Source organism: Ceratotherium simum, chromosome 36 (genome assembly GCF_057802395.1).
Source record: "Ceratotherium simum simum isolate JZ-2026a chromosome 36, ASM5780239v1, whole genome shotgun sequence".
Taxonomy (NCBI): Eukaryota; Metazoa; Chordata; class Mammalia; order Perissodactyla; family Rhinocerotidae; genus Ceratotherium; species Ceratotherium simum.
In genome coordinates, this window is record NC_141935.1 from 22,571,764 (window position 1) to 22,596,657 (window position 24,894).

The 24,894-nt window shown below is 47.3% G+C and overlaps 1 protein-coding gene across 1 annotated transcript in view; it reads left to right on the plus strand.

The window, feature by feature from the left end:
• Positions 1-24,894, plus strand: part of CNIH3 (cornichon family AMPA receptor auxiliary protein 3) — a 110,963-nt gene that overhangs the window by 54,153 nt on the left and 31,916 nt on the right. Inside the window, exon 3 of the mRNA XM_087424399.1 lies at positions 673-720. Within this exon, the coding sequence (XP_087280525.1) occupies positions 673-720 (48 nt within the window). The remainder of the gene's footprint in view (positions 1-672; positions 721-24,894) is intronic.

Genomic DNA, 24,894 nt, shown 5'->3' on the forward strand with positions numbered 1-24,894 from the left:
CACATCTTTATCCGTTCATCTCTTGATGGACACGTAGGTTGTTTGTGTATCTTGGCTGTTGTGAATAATTCTATAATGAACATGGGGGTGCAACTACCCCTTTGACATAGTCATTTCATTACCTTTGGATAAATACCCAGACGTGGAATTGCTGGATCGTATGGTAGTTCTATTTTTAATTTTTTGAGGAACCTCCATACTGTTTTCCATAGTGGCTGCACTAATTTACATTCCCACCAGCAGTGCACAGGGTTCCTTTGTCTCCACATCCTCGCCAACACTTGTTATTTCTTGTCTTTTTGATCATAGCTATTGTATCAGGTGTGAGGTGATACCTCATTGTGGTTTTGGTTTGCATTTCCTTGATGATTAGTGATGTTGAACACCTTTTCATGTACCTGTTGGCCATCTGTATGTTGTCTTTGGAAAAATGTCCATTCAGATCCTCTGCCCATTTTTTAATTGTTTGGGTTTTTTTTTTGCTACTGAGTTGTATGAGCAGAAACTCTTATTAGGAAAAGCCACTGGGTGTGCGCGTGCAAGCCATCTGGCCAGGAGGAGTCTCTGGCGGGATCTGCCTCCTCTACTGGGGGCTGGATGAGGGGGCTTCTCTCGGTCTTTCAGCAGAACCTCTAACCTCCCTTTTCCTTTCTTTCTTGTGCATCCTGATAGAGGGAACGGCTGAGGAACATCGAGCGCATCTGCTTCCTTCTGCGGAAGGTCAGTGCAAGAGCTGGGTACCGGAGGGTGGACCGTCACGTGGTCATGGGTGGTCACAGAGCGAAAGGGGCTGGGGAGGCTCAGTCCCTGCTCCAGTCCTGTCTCCCCAGAAAGGCACATGGCGGCGGGAGAGGGGGAGGTGAGAGCAAGTGGTCAGTTCTTTGAAAACCTCCGGGGACGAGAGGAGCTAATTAAAATGGGTGGCCATCAATCAAATTGTCAGGACAGCACTAGATATTTGCAAGTGCCCTCTGGTTGCATTTAGAGGTTCTTTATCTTTGCATGATGATGGATGGCATTTACGCCCGATGTTTGCCTCACGGCCTTTGTTCCTGTCTGGTGCTGGGCTCAGAAATGCTCCCGCCCAACTCAGGGAAGTCTTTCACTGGATGCTGGTTTCCTTTGAGGTTTCAGCCTGCCACTCAGCTTTGCAGTCTGATTGACAGCATCATTGGGAGTGTCGGAGGGGCGGGATGGGAGGTGTTATTATAAGGGGAGGCAAGCATTCAGAGAGTTGCTCTGAATGGATGGGCAGTAGGTCACAGCTGCCCTAAACGCATTCAGGAAGCATATTCACGTCTGCACGTGCAGCTCAAGCTTGGTATTTAGCACAGCTCTGTGACATAGCTGGGGAACCCCTGTGGCAGAGAGACCAGTCTGTCACTCTCCAATCAGGAAAGTGCATGCTTTTGGCAGCAAAGTGTAGAGAATAGCAACTTGCAAGTAAGATAAGCAGTGTCCATAGCCTTGAGCCAAAGGACATCCCTGATCCTTGTCCAGAGTGGCTGGGCTACAGGCCGTAGGAACTCCCTTACCCAAAGGGAGTTTTCGAGACTTAGATGAATAGGAGAGAAACCAAACGCCATGCCAACATGGATAGAAGGGAGGCAATTTTGCAAGCTTTTGAAATTTTTTCTATATTTTAATAATGATACCTTTCATTGGGAGAGAGAGCTCAATCAAGAAGTTACTTATTTTTGTAGCTAATTACTTGTCCTTTAATGTTTTCCAAGAAACTCAGCATGGTAGAATGGCACATCCTGTATGTCACGGCAGGGCAGTGTGCTCAGATATGAAAATACTAGTGATCCAAGGAATAAAGAAGGATTAAGAAAAAACAAATGGCATTTGGTATTAAGGGTAATTCATGAATTGTCAGTTATTTTCCCAGATAATATCTTGGGCACCGATAACCTGCTCCAGCCGTCACATCCATAGTCTCTGGTTTGTTCTTTAAGACTGACACCTAAGTGGCCTAGAATGGATGAAGACTAAATCAGAGCTTTGTCTTTCAAACTCCCTTCTTCCCCCATCCTGAGTGTACCATCCTGAATTCTCTGCAGAGTGGTAATCCATGTCCATTACATCGTAGCCTTGCTCATCTTTCTGTATTGCTTGACCATCGACTGTGGCCAGACAGTAGGCAATGGCCTGTTGCCTCTGCCAAGGTCCCCTGCTGCCCACAGCCCTGGACCTTTCAAAGGTCAAAGCCAAGGATACAAGAAAAAGTACGCGGGCTATGCAAGAATTAGCATTACCGTTTGCAAATTTGCATATAGTTTGCATAAGTTTCTATAAACAGTAGACTGAGGCATTTTCCTCCAGGAAACATGGTACTCCACGTACCCTTTTCTGTTTTTTTCCCTTTTTATTTACTTCTTCTTCCCATGCTCCTGCCTCTGTTGCTTCAGTGAACGCAATTGCTATTCATTGTTAGTGGGAAAGACCAGGGAGGAAAGTTCGAGAGAGACGTCAGAGGACAGGAAACACTGACTTCAAGACTTTAGGGGTTATAACTGCGCCTGGCCACACATTCTGCTGCCTAACGGTTTTCTGCCTCCCACGGGAGCCGCACTGGCCAGCACCCCGTGACCAACTTGGGGCTGACATAAGCCACTTTCCTTGTGGCATCTTCCTGCTGCTCCAGTGCTCACAGCACACCTTTCCTGTCAACACCTGGCTCTGTTAGCTCTCACCTCTGTGTCTGTGTGTCCTGGATGCCCAAGGTCGTTTTCATTGATGTCCACGTGATTTCTCTCTGAACGTGATTTCAAATTGTTAGCATTTCCGACTGTCTGGCCACTGAGATCTTGCCGTCCCTTGCTTGTTTTTTAGCTTAACTTGGTAACTGCATTCTTACAGACACATTTAGGTACCGGACATGTGGGTCTGACTCTTCCCACTAGAATGCAAGTTCTGGAAGGACAGCGACTTTGTTCTGTTCACTGTCACATATCTAGTGATGTAGAAGGAAGAACAGTGCGTAGCCTGCTGAAGGTGCTCGAAAAATATTTATTAAGTTAGGGAATGAGTGCTAACTTGCTGGCACTTCTGCAGTCTAAATCCTTTTTGTTGGGACCCCTGAGATAATCAGTAATCTTTTCATTTCTTCATTTCTGTACTGTCCATGACAGAGCACAAAACTTATATATTTTACTACATATATCCGATTTGTATTTTAAACTCAAATTTAATACTATATTGTATTCATTCTTGACACAGAAGCTCTACGCTACAGTGTCTCCCATCCCTTCCTTTTTCTTTGTGTTCATGCCCTCTGCCCTCTTTGTAGTCTGTTTTTTACTAGTATCTTTTCTCAGCCAATTCTGGTTCCTTCCACTGGAAAGGTGGTGTAGGGGGTGGTGAAGTACACAGGCTTCTGCTGCTTCCAGACCTGCCTCTGCCCTGTTATCTGTGTCGCCCTCAGCATGACTCTGAAGTGGGGTAATAAGAACAGAATCCTCCTCACGGAGTTGTTGTGAGAATTAAATGAGATCATACAGGTGTATCTAGCCCATAAATGCTCAGTACGCATTAAATGTTCTTCTTATTATTTTTATTGATTGATTGTTTTAGTGAGGAAGATTCGCCCTGAGCTAACATCTGTGCCAATCTTCCCCTATTTTATATGTGGGTCGCCCCCAGAGCATGGCTGATGAATGGTGTAGGTCCGCACCCGGGATCTGAACCCATGAACCTGGGCCGCCAAAGCAGAGTGCGCACCACGCCATGGGGCCAGCCCACAAAATGTTATTATTATTGTTATCCTGACCCTTAGCTGCTGCCTAAAACTCCTTATGCCATCCCCAGGCATATACTTGGTGCTGAGGCAGGCCGAGGTAATGCTTGGCTGGCGCACCCCTCTTAGCGCCGCCTCCTGTTTTCTTAGGTAAGTGCCATTTGATGTTTGAGCTTCGTCACGAGGTGGGGTGGCCTGGGCCTCCTCCCTCCCATCTCTCTCATTCTGAATGGGCTTCTGAGTTCAGATTCCCGAGCTGTGAGTGCGTTGGGGATGGTGGGGAGGGTTAATGGGTCTAGTTAGCGGCACCACCTTCTGGGAACTGTACCTTCCAAGAAATTTCTTGGAACTCGTCTCCTAAACACCCCGGAATGTGATGCATCTCAGCAGCTAACTGTTGTTAAACCACCTCCTCAGCTTTCTTGGGAGAAAGGAAGGGATTTTCAAAGCAGATCCATTTTTAGCTCTGTAATTATCAGAAAATGTGTTCTTTGGGTAATTGTCTGAACTGCAGGATTCTCGTGTCGACTTGTGCTTATGATTCATTTTTTCACGGCAAGAGCCACTTGCCTCTTGCACAGCTCTCCCACCCGGAGCGTGTTGTCGGCTCTGTGGGTCGCTGTAAGGTACAGGTTTGGGGGCAAGAAGCAACATGGAAAGCAGAGGTTGGTTTGATGGCTACTTTTAGGTGCATAAAGTGTCCTCACGGGGAGGAGACTGACTAGGGGCCTCCTGTTGCATCTCCAAATTCAGGGAATCGTTAGAGGAAATGAACCTAAGTGAAAGCCCAAGGTCGGTATGAGAATAAATAGAAAATTTCTGCAGAGATAAAGATCGTCAAACCTTGGGATCGGTTGTCCCAGGGCGGTGTGACATGTTCACCTCCCTTAGACTGAGTTGGACAACCTAATGGCTGAGGTGGTTTCCAGTTAGCCTGCTTGAGAGGGGTACTTAGTTGCATAGTTTGGAATGTCCCCTCTGGCGACAATTCTTTGATTGTCCAGCTCACCTCCTGATTTCCCCAAGAACGTGTCCTGTCTTACTGCAGGTTTTCTGACATTTGTGGATGTGAAAAGCTCTAGTAGGTGGGTAATTTTTACTCTCTCCATTGAGCAGTCACAATGGGACGTGGAAGAGGAGGACGAGTGGGCAGAGGGTGGGGGTGGGTGGGGGTGTTGAATTTATTGGGGAGGTATAACCAGGCTGGAGGGGGAGCAGGCGCTCCAGGTTTAGTTCTGGAAAGAACCCAGTGGTGATAAGGCCACAGATGTTACCACGAATGACCACCTATGTCCCTCCCCCTTTCATGCTTCTGAGAGCCACACCTCTGTCTTAGGGGAGGTAGCATGGTGTGAAGTGAAGCTGAATGGTGTGAAGCCCGAATCCACTGCAGAAATTCCATGACGTGGTCCGGAAAGTAGGGGCCGGAGGAGTGGGGAATGGATATGACACTCTTATAGTGCAGAGTCAGTTTGTTAAATGAGAAGATTGCGTTATTGTTCCCACTTCTTCACCATCCCCTGTATCCACGACTGGCTATATAATTTTCAGGGCTCAGTGAAAAATGAAAGTGTGGGGCTCCACGTCAAAAAGTTATGAAGAATTTTATGAAGCTGACAGCAGAGCATGCAGCTAAAAGTAGGGCCCCTCTGAGCATGGAGCCCGTGAAGATCACATGCCCTTGAAGCTGGCCCGGCCTGTATCTATGACCTTTGCCATATGATTTCACAGTTCCTGCTAAATGCAGAGTATGTTTCCTCTCCCCACTGATCTTGGGCTCCACTGTGTGATGGGATTTGTCCCCTGGAATGTGAGAGGGCACATGAGTGTGTACTGAGGCTTTAAGAGTCCCTGGATGTTTCTGCTCTCCCTCTCGCACTTCTCACATTGCCAAGGCCAACCCACTGGTGCAAGGAGCGTGAAGGCACAGGATACAGACATGAGCCCACCTGTAACTCAGAGCCAAGCCCACCAGATCAGGTGACCCCCAGTCAACCTTTAGATGTGTGAGCAAGTATAAATAATTGTCATTTTAAGGCACTGAATTTTGGAGTGATTTGTTACACAGCATTATTATGACAATAGCTAGCTGATACTCTATGTATGTGCCACTTTTATAAGGGGAAAACCTTTTCTTTTAAAGTGATTTTATTCTGTGCCAGAGATAAGCCATTTGCTGACTCTACAAATTTATAAATAGACAGTTTTAAACTCTGTCCCAATTTCTTTGACCTGAGAGAAGGCTACTAAATGCATTTATATGCCAGAACTCAGAGAACGGCCCATGTCACTTTGGAGCACAATATTTGTCATGCATTAACTACCTGGAAAAATGGTGAAGACGGTGCCTTTTCTCTAGTTACTGGCACTGCCTGTCACAAGGGCTTGACTTGATTTCCAGTCTTTTTGGCTGTTAATGCAGTTCTTTCCGCAGGGGTCCGGAGGGAATGGTGGATTTTAATTGAGAGACATAATACAGTAAACAGGGACACATAACTCAGAGGCAGTGTGTGGAATGCCTTAGAGAGCCCATCCTTGACTCAGCTCCAGATCAGAATTCTCTGTTGCTTGGGGGATTTCTGAAGCACGACAATGACAATAGCTGCTTACATTTCTATGTGCTTCTTTTAATCCCCACAACCACCCTATGAAGTGGTCACTATTAATAGCCCCTCTTAACAGATGAGGAAATCAAGGCTTAGAGAGGTTAAGTATATATCCTGGGGTCTCGTATTTCATCAGTTGGTAGAGCTGGGATTTGAAGGCAAGTCTGTTTGACTAGAGTCCACATTTTTAATCACCATATTATAGGGGAAATTGTTGGTTCTCACTGAAACACATTCCTTAAGGACCACCGCTACAGTCCTATTGCTCAGCTGTTTTAAAGGGAAGATATGAATACCGGAAGCCAACTAGGGCCTCAGAGGCCCCGTGATATGCTTGGCTCACCATTGATGGGGCCAAGTGGATTCCTTTAAGTCCCTTTTCTAATTCCATTTGACTTCTTGGTAGGATGGTTCACCCCTGGAGGGAATGTTTGAAGAAAAGTAAAAATATCCTGGAACAAAACTTGCAACTAGTTCAGAAACCGTGTCTCATGTATAATTTATTTTCAGGCGCTTTCTGTGGCAAACTCCTTGTTAGTCAGAGGGAAAAATGGAACGTTTTACTCACTGTGTAAATAATGGGGCTGTCATGGGGTTGCTGAACCGGAAGCTGGAGGGGCTAGAGTGCGAGTCGTGTCCTCACTTCACTCTGCTCCAAGGCTACAGAAGGCAGAGCTGGGGCTCTCACAGCAGCTCCCTCGTATGTGGGCTCTGGCTTCTCGAATCTGGGGAGCCGGTTGGCCCTATCCTTATTAGTTCTCTATGGCCATGATAATAGAGTATCAAACCAGTTTACAGCAACCACCATTTATATTTCTCCTAAGTCCATGGGTCATCTGGTTGGTTCCACTGATTTTGGCTGGGCTTGATTCTTCTGGGGCTCATTCATACATCTGGCAGTCAGCAAACCATTTGCTACTCTAGGATAGCTTCAGCTGGGACAGCTGGCTCTTCTCCACATTGCGTTCTTCAGCGACTAGCCCAGGCTTGTTCTCATGGTGTCACGGAGAAGCGGAAGAAGGAAATGGGCAATGGTATTCACTTATTCAAAAACACTTTGCTTGGCCCTACAGAGACAATTGTGAGCAAGGAAGGTATGGCCCCTGCCCCCAGAGAGCTTACATGGAAAGGCACAAGCACTTTCTCAAGCTTTGGTTTGCATCAAATCTACTAGCATCCTATTGGCTGAAGCGAGTCAGATGGCCAAGCCCAGGGTCAGAGTGGGAGGGACTACAGAGTTACACGGCAAATGGCATGGATAGAAGGAGGCCATTCATTGACACCATAAATGCTGCCAATCTACGGCCTGTCCATAGAAAGGGGATTAAGATACAAGAGTCAGGAATTTTGCAGACTTTCTCTAGAATGGTAACATAGACTTCTAGATGTGGGGGGCTACATCTCTATTGTAACACTTACTACACTGTATTATTGTCTCTTTGGATGCCCTCTTCTCCCGTTAGTTTGTGAGTTCCACGAAGAAGGAACACAATGTCTTACTCATCTTTGAATCCCCAGTTTAGCACCAAGTGGACACCAGGTTGACGGTCAATGAATGATCAGTAGATGGAATGCTAGAACTGGAATGGACCTTAGCAGTCATCTAGCCAGGTCTCTCATTCTCAGATGGGAGACTGAGACCCAGTGGGCTGAAAGGTGAGATGACGCCAGAGCCAGTGTGTCCTGGGCTGCTTGGCCACCTCGGCCACAGTGCCCTTCCCAGTGTCTGAGGTCCCTGACGCTGGACAGAACCCTGCTCAACTGTAAGCTCTCTGGGGGCAGGGGCCATACCTTCCTTGCTCACAATTGTCTCTGTAGGGCCAAGCAAAGTGTTTTTGAATAAGTAAATACCATTGCCCTCATCCCTGCCCCGTACCAACGGCCATTTCACTGTGAGTAGCATTCACTATGCATGAATTTCGTCTTCCCTGCAGGGTACAACCTCTCACCAATTTGGCATCTGATGGGCCCGGGAATAAGACGGCACACCTTTTTATTCTAGAATTCCAGCTAAAGTTGTGGAAAAGATCCTTGGTTATTTCAAAATAAGCAGGTCTCCAGTGAAAAGTGGTCTCTTCTAGGTAGGTTCATGGGAGGCAGGCCCTGCTCGGGCACTATTATCATCTGCAGCAGGATCGCAAGTGTGAGGAAAGTTCCATGAGCAGTCCTCCAATGGGTACTCTGCATCTTCTTCCTGTTGTGACGACTGTACAGAAATCTTAGCTCCTGCCATCATGAGAGATGGTCTCATTAGTACTGTAGGTATTTAAAGACTGTGCTTTCACAATTCTGACTTTTTGTGAGCAACCCTGAAGGTCAACCACGTAGAGCAATCTGCAGTATATCTGTGCCATGAATTTGATCCTGCGTGTTTTCAGGCTGATGGCACGAATGTATTCTTTAGCTAATGAACGAGCCTAGCCAGCTGCCCAGCACCCTGATCTCAACACGGCTTCGTCGTTCTCCCCTCATTAGTCTACAACCAGGAATTCTCATGAAATGCCTAGAGAGCACTTACGATTTCTAGTGAGACTTTGCTGCCTTTATTGTGGAAAACCATATACCAGCACAGTAGCAGGAAGTGGCAGATGTTAGCATCCACTGTTTTTGTGTTCGTCACTAGTCGAACTGGTGGTTTCTAATCATTTGTGTATCAAAATCTCTGTGGAGACTTTTCCAATTTACATCTGCTTAAGAACCACTTCCAGAAGTTCACTCCAGTAGGTCATGGGAGGGTCCAATCATCTGTATTTTGAAAATGCCCATGCGTGCTTCTTGTGGGTGGCCGAGGTGGAGAAACGCTCTGGGAAATATTTGGTGACTTGGATGGTTGGGGGACGTGTTGGTGATTCCTAAGCAGCTCCCATAATGGCTCCCTGGGGTCTGGAGAATTGGATGTGCGGAGGGAGAGGGAAAAGGGAGAAGAGACTCAACCCAGAGAGATTGGCAGTCAGCAGGCAAATGTGGCCAGCTGCCGACTCCTTTGTAGATGGCCCTGGATGAGCTGAGCCCCAGGCTCGAGGAGCATCTCTACCCTGCTCTGTCCTGGCTGTGTGTGGAGCGAACATCTTCCTCACCCAAGCCATGATGGAAGGTTGGTTCTGAGTTAAGTGTGGAGTTGGCACAACCAGCTCCACAAAGGGAGGAAGACCAGTGGCCCTCACGGTGGGGAGAGGAACCCTGAAACTGTCAGTGACCTTAGGGTGCATCACTGAGAGTGGCCTCCCAACTTGGCTATTCCTCACATCAAGTCTGGAGAGGTTATTAAAAACACAGATTCCTGGGCCGGCCCCGTGGCGTAGTGGTTGAGTTCAGCGTACTCCACTTGGGTGGCCAGGGTTCTCGGGTTCAGATCCTGGGCGTGGACCTACACCACTCGTCAGCCATGCTGAAGCAGTGACACACGTACGAAATAGAGGAAGATTGGCGATGGGTGGTAGCTCAGGGCAAATCTTCCTCAGCCAAATAAAGAAAGAAATACATACATACGTATACCTGAATGCCCACCCTCTGTGATGGTTAATTTTATGTGTCAACTTGGTTGGGTCATGGTGCCCAGACATGTGGTCAGACATTATTCTAGATGTTTCTGTGAGGGTGTTTTTTGAATAAGATTAACGTTTAAATTGGTGGACTTTGAATAAAGCAGATTGCCCTTCATAATGTGGATGGGCCTCATCTAATCAGCTGTAGTCCTTGATAGAACAAAGACTGACCTCCTCCAAGCAAGAAGGAATTCTGCAGTAAATTGCATTCAGACCTCAAACGCAACGTTGGCTCTTTCTGGATCTCCAGCCTGTCAGCCTACCCTGCAGAATTTGGACTTACCAAACCACTACAATCGTGTGAGCCAATTCCTTAAAATAAATCTCTCTCTCTCTATATATATATGTATGCGTTTGTGAGTATGTTGTGTGTGTGTGTGTATACACACATCATGTTGGTTCTGGTTCTCTGGAGAACCCTAACTAATGTACCCTCCTCAAACCTGGGAAGTTCAGGTTCAGTAGGTTTGTGGAGGGGCCCTGGGACTGTTGTGTAACCGAATCTTCACAGCAACCTGTGAGTTGGGTGAAATTATCTGCCTTCACCGGATGGTCAGTACCTTGCTCAAGGTCACCCAGCTCATGAGTCTGGTTCCAGAACTCATGCTCACTCCCTTTCTTCCTTGCTGCTTCCATTTGCTTCCATCCATAGGAGCCGGTAACTTTCTATACCTTTTACAGAGCTTTTTGCCCCTACCCTCCAGGGGCCAATCTCTGCAGGCCACTAACCAAGAATGACGATCGCTCAATTTCCCCTGTAGTCTCCACAGACTGTGTGGACCAGAAAAAGGAGGCCAGTCAACTTATTGCATCCATCGGCAAAGCAGATTCTCGCAGGCTGACCTTCTAAGCAATAAAGATTTATGGACTCTCGGCAGTTTTGTTATGAGAATTCACTAAATCGTTGACCCTTCGGACAGAAATAATTTGGTTTTCTGTAATACTTGTCTCCTCTCATTAATATAAAAAGGAACTCCAGGTATTGTAGGATGTGTGGGAGGCAGAAAAGCGTATTGGGTTCCGATATGAGTAAAAGATGCAAGATAACTATGGTTGAGACATGAGGGAGTCGGTCTTTCTCGGGGGAGTTGGTCCAGGCTGGTGGGGGGTGGGGATGGGGAGGACTCTGCCTCACAAGTTGTCTAGGGACCCAGGCTCCTCCTGCCTTTGGAGCTCCGCCATCGTTAGGGCATTTTCTTGTCCGTGTGGTCCACGAGGGCATCACACCATGATGTCCTTTCATCAGAGGATGGAGGAGGGGCCAGGAAAAGGGCCATTTTGGTGAAGGACATGACCCAGAAGTTGCACGCATCACTTCCACTTAACTCATTGCCTAGATCTGAGGCAAATGGCCACATCTGGTCTTATTTGGGGAGGCTATATGCTCAGCCCAAAACCAAGGATTTTATTCCAGAGAGAAGGGAGAGTGGGCATTGATGACTGCAGATCTTGGTCTCAGGGGGGATTCCAGTCTGCAGACAGTGCAGGGCACATAGCCACTGATGTGGCTTCAAGGGCAGTGTGATGTGGGGGTGGGGAAGGAGGAGGAGACGACTAGGCATGAAAGGTTGAGGTGCTGTTAGATGGTGCCTGGAGGGGCCTGGACATTGTGGGGGTTGGAGAAGGGAGCTAAGGAGTCCTGGGTGTTGGCCTTGGTGGGTTCTAACCTGAATTCACTCATTCCTTCAACTGGAATGCATTTAGCACCTGCTATGCACATAGTCCTGTATTATGTGCTGAGGGGGATAAATGTGTGTGTGTGTGTGTGTGTGTGTGTGTGTGTGTGTTGTGTGATGTGTCAGTTGTGAAGACATGCTCAGTTCAGCTAAAAAGGATCTTGTTTTTTCTCTGAATCACACGATACCTTATATTATGGTCACTTAATATAACTCATATCTTACACAGTTGTATTCTTGAGGGTAGAGATCACGCCCTCCTAATTTTTGTATCTGCTGCATTGCCTAGCGTGGTGTCAGATTCACGTTAATTAGCTAAATGGGTTAGTGAACGTGAGCCCAGCATAATGGCTTGGACTATTATTTTCGTAATGTGCGAGGCAGAAGTCTCGCTTCTGAGCATGGGGATAAGGCAAGCAGAGGAGACTAGAGAAAGGCCGGTGGCAGGTGTGACAAGCTTTGTCTTCTCCGAGCATCCCGCACTGGCCAGGATGCAGTTAGAGGGCTGCTTCTCAGCCTTGGCTGCACATTGGAATCACCTGGGTGATTAAACAAGCTTAAAAAGTCTTGTTCCTGGGTCCCACCCCCAGAGTTTCCGTTTCATCGGTCTGGAATGCAGCCTGGGCAGTGGGGTTTTAAAAGCCCCCCCGAGTGACTCTAATGTGCAGCGAGGCTGCAAATCACTGAGTTGGCAGGTAAGCCAGATTTCGATAATGCAGGTGGGGAGGCGTTTTCACTTTCTCAGGCCCCTAGGGTATGATTTAGAGAGCCATCATTTTCTAAATGGCACCAGAGTAAAAGCAATAATTTGCCCACGGGTGGACTGAAGGAGCGGGCGCCCGGCTTCCTGCTTCTGAGGAGAAGGTCGACCCAGCGGGACGACTCGTTGCGAGCAAGCCATGGACAGCTTGTTTTTCTTGGTGGGAGCTTGGCTTCCAAATGCTGCCTTTTCCCAAATGTGATGAGAAGTAAAAATTCAGTTTTTCAACCTCCCACATGCTCACCCTTCCAGATACTCATTTTTGCCCTTTTCCAAACTGCTGAAAAAGCAGGAAACATTTCTGGGTCGTGTTTCTAGGCCACAAAATGTGCCAATATTACCAAACCCTAATAGCCTTATTCCCTGTAGCGTTACCCAGTCTCTGCCTCGCCCTGAAGTTAAAACCTGTACCTAGGCAGGGCCGATAGGGAGCCCTGGGACTCCGATGAAAATTCCTATGGGCTCCCAGCTTGTGCTGAATTGATTCGTCCGCTCCAGATGTATCTTCTTCCCACGGAATAGCTGTATTGCTGCCTTATCATGCTGGCTCCTTTTGCAACTTATATGGGATTTGTTACTCTTTAAGCAATTTGGGGCCTTGGTCCTCCTCCAGCACAGAGTTTCACTGGCTCTGATTCCTAAGCTGTCTCTGTGGCGCAGACAATTGCAAAATGCATGGAGTTTTGTTTCATTAGGATAAGAGCAGGCAATAGACAAGGGAATGCACCGAATAAGTTCAATGTGCTATACAAATGCAAAGTGCCATTATTAGAAAGGGATGAGACAACCATACTGTTCCCTTTCTGCGTCTGCCAAATGGTCAAAGCGATGGTGAAATGCTGGAGGACAATGACGGCCGATTATAGCACGCGGAGGTGGGCGGGAAATACGCAGCAGGAACAGCTCTGCTATTGTGGCCTTTTAGTGGTGACATCACTGCTGTTGCCACTCAATGCATCAGCATAAAGGGGTGCCAGTGCCACTGGTGTCCTGGTAGGAGCCAGATAAAGGAGCCACTTAGGCAAGGCCCTTGCCCTCGGGGAATAGAAGTGTTCAGATTACATCAGTGGGATGTACGGACGAAATGACAAACAATACATCTTCTGCGAGGGTCTGTGTAGTCCTCTTTGTATAAGCTAGACTTTAATACACACCACTGTGGCACTTCTAATGTCTTATTTATTTACTTTCTTTTGGTGAGGAAGATGCGCTCTGAGCTAACATCTGTTGCCAATCTTCCTCTTTTTTTGCTTGAGGAAGATTAGCGCTGAGCTAACATCTGTGTCAGTCTTCCTCTATTTTGTGTGTGGGTTGCCTCCTCAGCATGGCTGATGAGTGGTGTAGGTCCGTGCCTGGGATCTGAACCCGCAAACCCAGTCTGTTGAAGCAGAGTGCACTGGACTTAACCACCATGCCACCGGGCTGGTCCCTTCTAATGTCTTTTTTTTTTTTTTTTGTGAGGAGATCAGCACTGTGCTAACATCTGCCAATCCTCCTCTTTTTTTTTTTTTTTTTTGCTGAGGAAGACTGGCCCTGGGCTAACATCCGTGCCCATCTTCCTCCACTTTATAGGGAACACCGCCACAGCATGGCTTGCCAAGCAGTGCATTGGTGCACGCCTGGGATCTGAACTGGCAAACCCCGGGCCGCCGCAGCGGAGCGTGCGCACTTAACCGCTTGCACCGCCGGGCCGGCCCCCCTTCTCATGTCTTTTGATGGTGGTGATGCCAGTTGTTAATAGAGACCAAGTGTGGTGGACATTGGGGTTGTTTCAAGTTATTGATAATTTCAAGCACAAATATTCTAGACTTTAAAAGGAAGGCAGTGTGGGAGGGTAAAGTCCGAGGTATAATACTTTGTAAAATGTTTGTTTTCCTCAGTAGACTATGAAGTTGGTGATGGCAGGTCTGTGTATTTTGTTCACTCTTACCTAGAAAGCAGTGCATATTCATAATGCTTTGCTGACAGAATGAATGAATGAGTGGAACAAACTCCACGGTGACGGTGTAGGCCCTTTACCCACAGTATTTCACTTATTCTTACAACTCTGTGCGGTGGAGATGGGGAACTGAGACTTGAGGGGTACATGTCTTGCCCAGGTCACTCAGGTGGTAATTGCTGGGTCTGGATTCAAATCCAGCTCTGACTCCCAGACCCCAGCCCTTCCTAGTAGTCCTTCTGTTTCCATGCACTAGAGATTAAAAACGTGTTTCCTTACATTTCTCTGGCCAGTTCCACACCTTTGAGTTTTTTGGAGCCCCCTTGACACCACCCTCTGACCCACCAGCATGTATCTATTCCCGTGATCCACCGTCATCCACATACATGAGTGCACCGTGCTGTTCTCTCGTCTGACCACCATCCCTTCTCAGCTGACTCTTGTCCTCCAAGTCAAACGCAGGCTAAGGGGTTTTGACCAAAGGCATCTTCTCATTTCAAGAGGCTCTTGGGAAATGGATGGCTTGGGAGAAAGAGCCTTCAGAAGATGCTGCACCCTCTAATGCTGGTCCCCTTGGGATCTCTGTTGGTTTGCTAGGGCTGCCGTAACCAAGTACCACAGACTGGGTAGCTCAAACAACAGGAATTTATTTCCTCTGTTCTGGAGGCTGGAAGTCCAAGATCAAGGTGTTGGCAGGGTTGGTCTCTTCTGACGCCTCTCTCCTCGGCTTGCAGATGGCTGCCTTTTCGCTGTGTCCCCACGTGGTCATCCCTCTGTCTGTGTGTCTGTATCCTAATCTCCTCTTCTTATAAGGATACCAGTCACGTTGGATCAGGGCGCATCCTAATGACCCCTAATGACCTTAATTACTGCTTTAAAGACCTTGTTTCCAAATGTAGCCACATTCTGGAGCACTGGGGGTTAGGACTTCAATCTATGAATTTTGGGGGGACACAATTCAACCCATAACAGCATCCATGCACCAGAGAGGAGTTTTTATGAAAACAGCATCCCTTGGTTGGCAGAAATGATTGGCCTTACCTTGAATTTTGCTCCTTGACAAACAGCAAACAGAGTGAATAGTGAGTCCCTGAACTTAGATTTTACTAGCATTTTCCCATCATCTGCAGGTGTAATCCGGTGAAAGAGGGGGCAAGACTTTGATCCTTTCCGTTAGACTTTATTGCATGTGTATCGGAATAAAAAGCAAATGTATACTGAGTAAAGCCTGTGAAGAATTGCCCCCGTCATTCTCCAGGGGAGATGGGCCAAACAAAAGGAACAGAGCCCACACCCCAGCAGGGAGCAGCGTGCAAAGCCAGTCGCCCGAGCCTGGACAGTTGGCTCAGCTCACGTTGGATGAGGCGCAGGTCATTCATCATTCTAATTAGCTCTGGTTCCTGTCTCCCCAGCAGGCATGGGGTCAGGACCAAATCATGTATGCGATGTGAGCTTTTGCAGAAGTGCCAGTTGCTGAGGTGGGCTGAAGTCATATAATTATCATAACTATTTGTATTTATAGGACATCCCTTCCCAGGAGATCCCAGGCACTTCCCTGCCCAGAAGTTGTCACTTGGTGACGGGACAGCGTGACCCATTCTGGGGCTGGAGGAAGTAATGAAGCACTCTGCCCACCCATAATGCTGTGCAGGCTGTGCAAAAAAAAGTCATTACATGCACGGCTCTGGGGAAGGCTGACGAGGTGCATCCCTCTGCTATGCAGAGAGTGGAAGGGGGGCTTGGGCTCTTTGCTGGAGGAGGTGAGCTTACCTAGACTTACAAGATTGGTCCTTAGTGGCTTAGGAAAAGTTTTTTCCATAACAACATTTATTAAGTTACTGAATGTGGCATAGAATATGCCAGACGTTGTGGAAAGTGCTTGGCTGGATCATCTCCCTTAATACTCATCCTCTGATGTGACATCATTATGATGTGGACATCGCTGTGATCCCCTTTCGCTGATGAGGATAATGGAGGCAGAGGGATGAAGGAGCTAAAGCCAGGACATGCAAAGCCAGGATTTGAGTCTAGATAGTCTTAACCCAGAGCTTGCTCTTTGGTTTTTCTTTATTAATTGTTTTAATTATAAAAGTAGTATGTCCTCATTTTGACTAGAAAATGATGCTAAGTTAATATGAAGGAAATATGAATAAGCTCCCTAACCCCTCTCTATTTCTAACTCTCTGACATCACTAATATTAAAAACTTGGTCTATGTCCTTCTGCTAATATCTCCATGCACATTCACACACACACAAATATGTTCATACACACACTCAGGGTTGGTGTTTGTTTCTTTTTCCCAATAATGGATAAATTGGGTTTTTTTTGGTGAGGAAGATTGGCCCTAAACTACCATCTGTTGCCAGTCTTCCTCTTTTTGCTGAGGAAGATTGGCCCTGGGCTAACATCCGTGTCCATCTTCCTCTACTTTATATGTGGGACGCCTGCCACAGCATGGCTTGATGAGCAGTGCATAGGTCCACGCCCGGGGATCCGAACCCACGAACCCTGGGCCGCTGAAGCGGAATGCACGAACTTAACCACTATGCCACTGGCTGGCCGCTAAATTGTTTTTCCATAACTTGTTTCTTCCCCACGTACCATTACATCATGGACACCTCTCTAGGTCAACCCTATAGATCTGACTCTCTTAAAAGTAATTGCACAAATTTTCATAATGTTCCACAGTACACACGGTTTATTCAGTCATTTCCATATTTATGGACATTCCGTCTATTTTCAGTTTTGTTTAGCTCCTACTAATAACCCTGCAATAAACACCTTTGTGTGTTTATATCCCAGGAGTAAGATCGTTGGGTGAAAGAGTATATGAATTTGTACTTTTCTAAAAATTGCCAAATTACTTTCCCAAAAAGAGTGAAGCAATTCGTATTACCACCAGTGGTGTAAGAAGCACCTGTTTCCCCACATCGCCGTCATGATGAGTAGTTGTTATTGGGAGCCCGCGGGCTGGCCTGTCCTCAGCCACAGGTGCAGATTCAAGTGGTCTGGAAGTTGTTCTCATAGACCAGAGTTTCACAGTCTTGGCAGCACATTCGAATCTCCTGGAGAGCTTTGAAAATCCAGGTGCAGCGGCCCTACCTGCAGACAGTCTCACTTGATTGGTCAAGGGGGCACGGGCAGAGGTGTTTTCAACGCTCCCCAGGGGATTTGAATGGGCTGCCACGGTGGAGAGCTTCTGAGAGAGACCCTGCCGACACCAACATCCGAACTTCCTTCTCTCTTCATTCCCCTTCCCCTGGTTCCTTCCTCGTTCCCTGGGGTCCTTTCCTTGCAGGTCAGTGGAGACTTTACTGGAAGCTGTAGGTCTTTTCCTTCAGCCAGCAGCCTCTCACTCACTGTCCTGGTCCTGTGGAAACACACTGGTTGTAAGGACTGACTTGAGCCCTCTCAGCAAGTCCCCTGCTGGTTTGCAGAGCCTTTAGGGCCCTGCAGGGCCACATTGCCCTTGAGAGAGCCTCCTTACCCATCCAGGTTTGGAGCACTGTTTCCAGGAGAGATGGGGGTGGGGTGCACCCACTCCTCTTTCATGACCAGAGACGCATGGAAGTCCCACTGGTGTCCTCTGCTGCAGAGGTGACGTCACTCACATCATGCAGTACACAGGCCTTCCATTCTTCCACCGGGCACTGCACCCCTTGTTACCTGCAGTGTGCACTGGTGTGACGCACACGGCTGCCTCCAGAATAGCAGCCCACGCCCTCACTCCACTGCAGGTGCACCCTGAGAGGTGTATAGACCACATGCAGAGTCCAATACAGCGAAACGCTGGTCTCTTTCGTGGCATGATGGGTACACTGCTGTTCGCTGCCATCCGACGCTCACCCTGAGTTAGAGCAGCTCACGGGCTGACCTGGGAAGCCTGCACACCAGCAGGCCCAGGTGTTTCATACACAATGGGGGTGTGTGTGTCGGTGGGAAGGGAGTGTGCCGGTGCTTACCTCGTTCTGCCTCAATTGTGTGAGGACCCAGCCCCTGGCTGGTGGTAGGGCCAGCAGAGTCCTGCAGAGCTAGGAGATGGCTCACATGTGTAAAAACACTAGGAATGGCTGTGCTTCATGAAAAAAGATGAGCTTCTGTCTTTCGGGAAACAAATTGCTACAGAAACTCTATCCTTAGCTCAAGAACTGGTTAGGATACTTGAAAGAGGCAACCAGGCAGGTAATGACCGATGATACTAGAAAATCCGTAGCTGGCCATCCTCGGCGTTGCTGGGCCCACATAATCATTAACCATGGTGTCGAACATTTGCAAAGTGCTCTTCAGGGCACTGTTTTTCAAACTTGGCTGCACACTGAATCTCTTGGGGAGTTTTAAGAAATACTGATGCCTGGGTCCCATCCCCGGGGATTCCGACTTCATTGGTTTGGAGTAAATCTTGGATGTCAGGATTTTTAGAACATCTCCTGCGTGATTCTACTGTGCAGCCAGGTTTGAGACCCTCGGCAAAGCGGGTTTCGGCATTCATGTTCGTTGATACAGTGAAGCTGCCCTTATGGCCTGGCTGCTGTGGCTCAGCTGGTCCAGTGGCCAACTTCCACCTTGGCCCTGTCCCTCCCTTCCTTAGTGCAAGGCCATGTGGGGTGCACAGACACCTGTCATTAGCTCCCCTACATCTCCTGGCACCTCCAATGTTTGGAAAAAGCCTTTGAGCAGCAGGGATGGCTGGGCCTTTAGAGGTCAGAAGCATTTCCAGCTCCAAGAAGAAATAGGGTAGTGGTTCTCCCCGCTGCCTGCACGTTAGAGCCCTCTTGGCAGCTTTCCTAACATGCTGAGGCCCTGGCCCTGCCCCCTGGGTTTCCAATGCAGTGGTGAGGTTTAGATGGGAAATTAAAAAAAACAATTTATTTTGAAAAATGTTAAATGTAAGGGAATGTTGAAAGAGTAATCTAATGAATACCTATGTAGCCCTCACTACATTCATGACTTGCTTATCTGTTCTTCCTACCCCCCCGTACATAGAGCACACACTCTCCACTGGAGGATTTAGTTGCACACATTATGGTTCTTCACCCTGGAATACACTCTCTGATGTAACCACAATACCATTATCACACCCAAGGACATTGTTATAATAATCTTATCTGATTATAGTTCAAGTCACATTTCCCCTATTTTCCAATAATGTCTTTAGAGGTTTTTTTTTTAATCCAGGATCCAATCAAGTATCATACATTGCATTGAGTTGTCATGTTTCCCACAATCTCCTTTAATCTAGGACAGTCCCTCCACTTTTTTCGTGACATTGACCTTTCTGAAGAGCCCCTGAGTGGGGGGAGTTTTTTCAAGTTCTGCAGGAATTTTTAACGAGCAGCAGCAGATCGAGAAGCTCTGCAATCAAGGCTGGCATATTTTGTTTTCTTCATGTAAATATTTATGCGGGAAAATGAACGAGCAAATCGGATGCTGCCCTGGGGGCTGCGCGCTTCCTGCTTCTTGGTCCTCAGAGTGGATTGGCAGCCGTGCTCCTGTCTGCCCTGCTTGCTCTTTGGAAGAGCCACCGTCGGTGTGTGCCCTCCGTGCACGGCTGTGGCCCTCGTCGTGTTTATTCTTACTGGGTCCGAAGTCCCAAGCCACTCTGATCAATATCTTTTCTGGTTGCTGAGCATCTTCACCTCCTCCATCCCTCTCCCTCCCAGGATCTCCCGTGCCCATTCTGTGTTTTTTGCACTGGATGTTCAAGATTTGAGCCCTCTGTACTAATTGCTTGAGGCAACCTCAGAGAGGTGGGCAGGCAAGTGGAGGGGTCTGCTCTCACCCTTATCAGGAGCAGTGGATTGTCGAGGATGCACTGCAGAGAGGGTGGTCCTTCCCGGGGCTGCCACAGTACCCTGCTCTAGCCACATGGAATTATGATGCCCCATTCATTCTTGTCCTTCTTGTTCATTCCCCCTTGACTTGTTTTTTTGTCTGGACCTACCCATTATTTTTTTTTTTTTGGTGAGGAAGTTTCACTCTGAGCTAACATCTGTTGCCAGTCTTCTTTTATTTTGTACTTGGGTCGCTGCCACAACATGGCTTGACGAGTGGTGTAGGTCTGCGCCTGGGACCCGCACCTGCGAACCTGGGCTGCCAAAGCCGAATGTGTCAGACTTAACCACTAGCCACTGGGCCGGCCCCCAACCTACCCATTCTTTAAAACTCAGCTCATGTCACTACTTTTGGGAAGCATTTTGCCTCCTTCCTCAGTTGGGACGTGTGCCCTTCTGTGGGCTCCCCCAGCACCTTAGCTGGCAGCACTGCATTTTTCTCTCCCCAAGTAGACCATGAGCTGCTGAAGGACAGGGGCTGAGTCTGTGGTAGGTATAATTCCCCAGACCTTAGCATGGCGCCCACACATCGTGGGTGTGCAGTCAGTGTGCCGTGAGCAAATGGAAGGAAGTGGAAGGAGAGCCCGATCTAGTTCTGAGAATCCTCCAATCACGGTTCTCCAGGGTAGAATCATAGCTTATTAGAGTAGAAAGGACCTTAGTGACTTCTGGTCCAGCTCCTTCACCAAAGATAAATAAAAGTGCAGGGAGATAGAGACCCACTCAAGGCCCGCAAATGGCACTCCATCTCCTCTCTACCCTAAGTCCTTAAGTCTCACTCCATCTCCTCTCTACCCTAAGTCCTTTTCCCCATAACTCACCTTTATTTCATTGGGCTATTTATTCATTTCAAATGTCCAAATCCCTTTGACTTTCAGTCATTCGCATGTGGATAACCCTTCATATCATTATCAACTGCAAATATCCAGCCTCATTGGTTACTTCTTCTTTCTGACCATGGGAAAGAGAAGTCCATTTTAATACCAGTGTAAGCAAGATGTACCAGGAGACCAGATCTGTTGGATGAAAACCAGCAATCACAAAACACCACTCTGTCCACCTCTAACCTTGAATAAGAGATTCCGTGCTGCTTCGGAACATCTCAGGGACGCTGTCTATTGGTGTGGACGACTGAGTGTTAACCATGAAGTTCGTGGAAGCGGTTTTGCTATTCACGTGGTCCGTGGACCAGCAGCAGTGGCATCATCTGGGAGCTTGTGATAAACGTAGAATCTCAGGCCCCTCCCAGACCTACAGGATCATAGTCTGCATTTTAACAAGATCTCCAGGAGATTTGTACGCACATTAATTTGAGCAGCGTGGCTGAGACTCCCAGCTGTCGAATACAGAGCCAACTGGTTACACTGCTCTTCATCACCTGAAGAGCATCACCATCGCCTGAGTGCCGACTATGTGTAGCCTTGTAGGAAGGCGCAGCAGGAGTGAACCTCGCCCTGTTGACTTGCCTTTCCTGCCACATCAGTACCACACTCCTGACTAAACCCCAGGCACTGCCGGAGACCATCTCTGTGTGCTGCATTCCTGCCCCTCACTGCAGCAGGGTCCTCACCGCTGTGCAGCTGGTCTCTGACTCACCCCCACACCACTCCGATCATGCTACCCCATCGGCTGCTCCTGACTTTCTCTGCTTTCCTTAAGCGTCCCAACTATTCTGCTGTTCCTCAACAGTGACCACTTGTGCTCGTGAGTAAGTAAGGGCTACTGATGTTGGGTTCCCCATCTCTCTCCTCTCTGCTTTACATCCTCATCTCTCCCATCCTTCTCTCCTATCTCAGGGCCCTCTCTGCCCCATTTTAAGCCTACCCATTCCATGGGTTCCCTTGATTTAGTCTCCTTCTAACTCATTCTGGAGCATATCCAAACTAACTCTCTCTTCCAGAGTACCTTCTATCTCTCATTGCTATCCAGCTCTTTTTTTCACATCTTTGAACACATCTAGTCTTCCTTGTTCTAAAAAATTTTGTTGACCTTGGTAACTGTTCACACTACCAACCCACACATTTCTTCTTTCATGTATTGCCAAATTCTGGAGTCATCGACACTCTTTGCCTGCACTTCCTCACTCCTACTCATCTCAGAATCCTTTGCAATGTGGCAGATGCTCCTTTCATTCTATTGAAACTGATATCTTGAAGGTCACCGATGACATTTCAATTACCAAAGCCGATAGATTGACTCCTTCATTCTTATACCCCTTGACCTTTCTGTAGTGTGACTAGTCACCTTCTTTTTGGCTTCCTGGCATGAGACCATCTTAATTTTTCCTCTGTCTTGTGCACACTCATCTCCATCTGCTTTGTGACTCCTCTTCCCTCACACCCCAAATATGGGTGTTTGTTCATGTTCTGCCCTTGACCTGGTTTATTCTTGTTCTATGCTAAGAGTTACAGTCAGCAGCATGTGGGTCATATGTGACCTGCAAATTTGTTTTGTTTGACTCATTTAACATTTTAAGAATCTGAAAATTTCACACGAAAGTCTGGGTTTTCAATTTCTTTTGAAAAAATGCACAAGATCTGGTAATATTGGAACTGTATTCCTCAAGGCAGCCATCAGCTGGAGTTGGGTAGTGGATGTGTGTTCTTCAGATCATCTTCACTCTTGCCACTCCCCCATCTGTCTACCACTTGTATGCACTGGAGTGTAAGATTCTGCTTTCTCCTGAGCTCATCTCCTCCAATACTGGAGCTTCTAACATGCTATCATGTTAGCGGCCCTCCAATCTATTCCTTGTTTCCTATTTCTTCTCTCTTGAATTCTAGGCAAGCATTTTTAACCATCTATGGAGCATCCTTACCTGGTTCTACTCCTTGTACCTCAAACTCAGAACCGGGGTTAGGAGTGCTGATGAATGATACTTCACCTCTTTGGGTTTGACCTAACCGAGAACAGACACAAGGGTCTAGATGAGGATTAAAATGCAGTGTCATACCCAACCAGTGGCATGGATAGTCATGACAGGATTCCAGCACCTTTAAGTACAGGAAAGAGAGAGAGGAGAATGAGAATGCCAAAGAGGGGTGGGCTCCAGGCTTGCGTTGCCAAGGAGCCAGGCTTTGGACCCTGACCGCATGAACCTACCACATCATTGCAGGAGTGAGGAAAGAAAATGCATGCAGTTTAGGGTCAGGCAGGTCCCAGAGCAAGAGAAGCCAGGCCACGGGCTTCCTCCCTAATACTTCCCCAAGATGTGGAAATGGTTGGTGGGAATTCCTGTTGTATGCGTTGAAGCGGGAATGCAGAGGGAGGAACTGAAGGGTTCAGAGTTCTCCCTTCAGTAAACCTGCTATAAACTCGTTGTTGCTTTACAACCTGCTCTTTCAATTAACCTACCTTGGTTATTTGAGACACTGCCTTCCATGTCACTCAGGTTTAGCACCCCAACTGTTGTTGGTCAGTGGATTCTGTAGCCGAAGCGCTTCATGAATTACAACCCTCCTCTCCCAAGCCACTCCCCGAGAAAGTCAGACCCTCATTTCTTTTGCGTGGACTATTGCAGTAGCTTCCTAGGTGGTTTGAGACTTTGGTCTGTTCCCTAGTCCTCCTCCCTGGTTCACCCTGCACATTATTGCTGGAGTGATCTAAGGAAATCTTGGTCGCATATAACTTCCTTATCCAAAAGCCTTCTCTGGATCCCAATTTTGGAGAATGAATGAGAAATACTTAGCATTGCTTCTAAGGCTCTCTGTGATTTCCTAACCTATCTTTTAACCTTATTGAAACCTACTTCCTTTCAAACACTGATTTGCTCACCCAGCATTTACTGAGTCCCCACAATGTGCCAGTGATTGTGTCAAGTCCTATGAATAGAGATGTATAGGACTCTGCTCTGTGATTTCCTTTCTTTGTGCTTTTTCTTATACTAGTTCATTATCTGGAATGTTTTTCTCTGTTGGCTAAAATGTTATCTTTCAGTTTCAACTCAAATGTCGCCTCTTCCATGAAGCCTTCTCTAATCCCCTAAACAAGAAATAATCTCCACTTCCTCTGTTTTACTGGATTTTTTATGGTCTTCCTGCAGAATGATGTCTTGTCTACAAGTTCGATTCTATTATGTGGCTACCATCTTCCTGAGGGCTAAAGCTATGTCTTCATCCTGAGTTCCCTATGGTGTCTATGCAGTCCTAGCACATATGAGGCACTCTTTTGATGAGTGTTAATAAAATTGCATTTTCTCCAAAATAGGAAATGGAACAAACCCTGAGAAATGTGTTTAAAAACACAAATATGTTAAGCATGATCCTAAGTATTCCTAAATATAGCTGCACAGAGACAAAAATGTCGTGATTAATTAACGACACATTTATGAGCCACCTACAATCTGTTTTGAAATAAAGCAGCATATAAAAATGTGAAATAATATTTCTTCACCTCTTCCTTTTCATTCCTCCTGCAGCCAACTGAGGTTTTTAGCTCTTTACCCTTAAGAACCAGAGGTTTCCTGATTGGTTTTTCTAAAACCAGATGCCAACTTTTGCCAATCCGTCCATTACACATCTGCTAAATTATTTCTGCTAACACTGCTGTGTGTGTCACTCCTGTGCTTAGAGGTCTTTGATGGTTCCTTGTTGCCTGTTGCATCAAGACCCAGATCCTTCGCCCAACCTTCAGGGGCCTCCCCAGGGGCCTTTCCCAGGCTGTTGTGGGCTTTTCCCCAGCTTGAACCCAGGCCAGCCAGGTAACACCCCCTCCATTTGGGTGCCATATCTTCCTTAGACTCTAAAGGCTCACTGAAAGCCCATCCACTCCCTCGAGATCTTTAACTCTCTTTTCAG